The sequence below is a fragment of the Penaeus monodon genome, chromosome 15 (genome assembly GCF_015228065.2).
Source record: "Penaeus monodon isolate SGIC_2016 chromosome 15, NSTDA_Pmon_1, whole genome shotgun sequence".
Lineage (NCBI taxonomy): Eukaryota > Metazoa > Arthropoda > Malacostraca > Decapoda > Penaeidae > Penaeus > Penaeus monodon.
Window position 1 is genome coordinate 19916339 of NC_051400.1, and position 543 is coordinate 19916881.

General features: G+C 36.3%; 1 protein-coding gene across 1 annotated transcript in view; it reads right to left on the reverse strand.

The window, feature by feature from the left end:
- The window catches only part of LOC119582247, a gene marked incomplete at its 3' end in the record, with an annotated part of 30509 nt that overhangs the window by 655 nt on the left and 29311 nt on the right, over positions 1 to 543 (reverse strand). Inside the window, 1 exon segment of the mRNA XM_037930469.1 lies at positions 246 to 499. Within this exon segment, the coding sequence (XP_037786397.1) occupies positions 246 to 499 (254 nt within the window).

The following is a 543-nucleotide window of genomic DNA, read 5'->3' on the forward strand; positions in this document are numbered from 1 at the left end:
GAAGGCTTTGATTCTTTCTCAAGATGTTCTATTTTTCTTTGTTAGATTATGAATTTTAATGAAAATTGTTTCCAAATCTAAAAATCTGTAATTCAGTAGAAAAATCTGGGTCACATGGAGGATTGTTGGGGGAATTTTTCAGACTAAAGTACAAAGAACATTTTGTTGTAGTCACAACTTCATCCTTCCATCTGTCAGAGAATGAAAGTGGTGAACATGTAAAAAGTAAAATATACAAAACTAACCTTTTAGCTATTGAAGTGATGACCACAGATAAAACACTGAGTAGTGACCACCAAGCCATCAAAATCTGTCTGCGAGGTTTTGTAGATATGATTTCAAACAGCCAAAGAGGTGACCACTGCCCCATAATCAATGATGTTACCAACACTCCAACAGCTCCAGACAAGCATATGTATAGCACAAATACTTCAGGGGTTCGGAGTGGAGGAAATTTGTACAACCCAGCCGTGAAGAGGAACACAACCAGTATCGCTGTCTGCAATACAATAATGTAATTTAAGTAATTACTATCCATAGTGT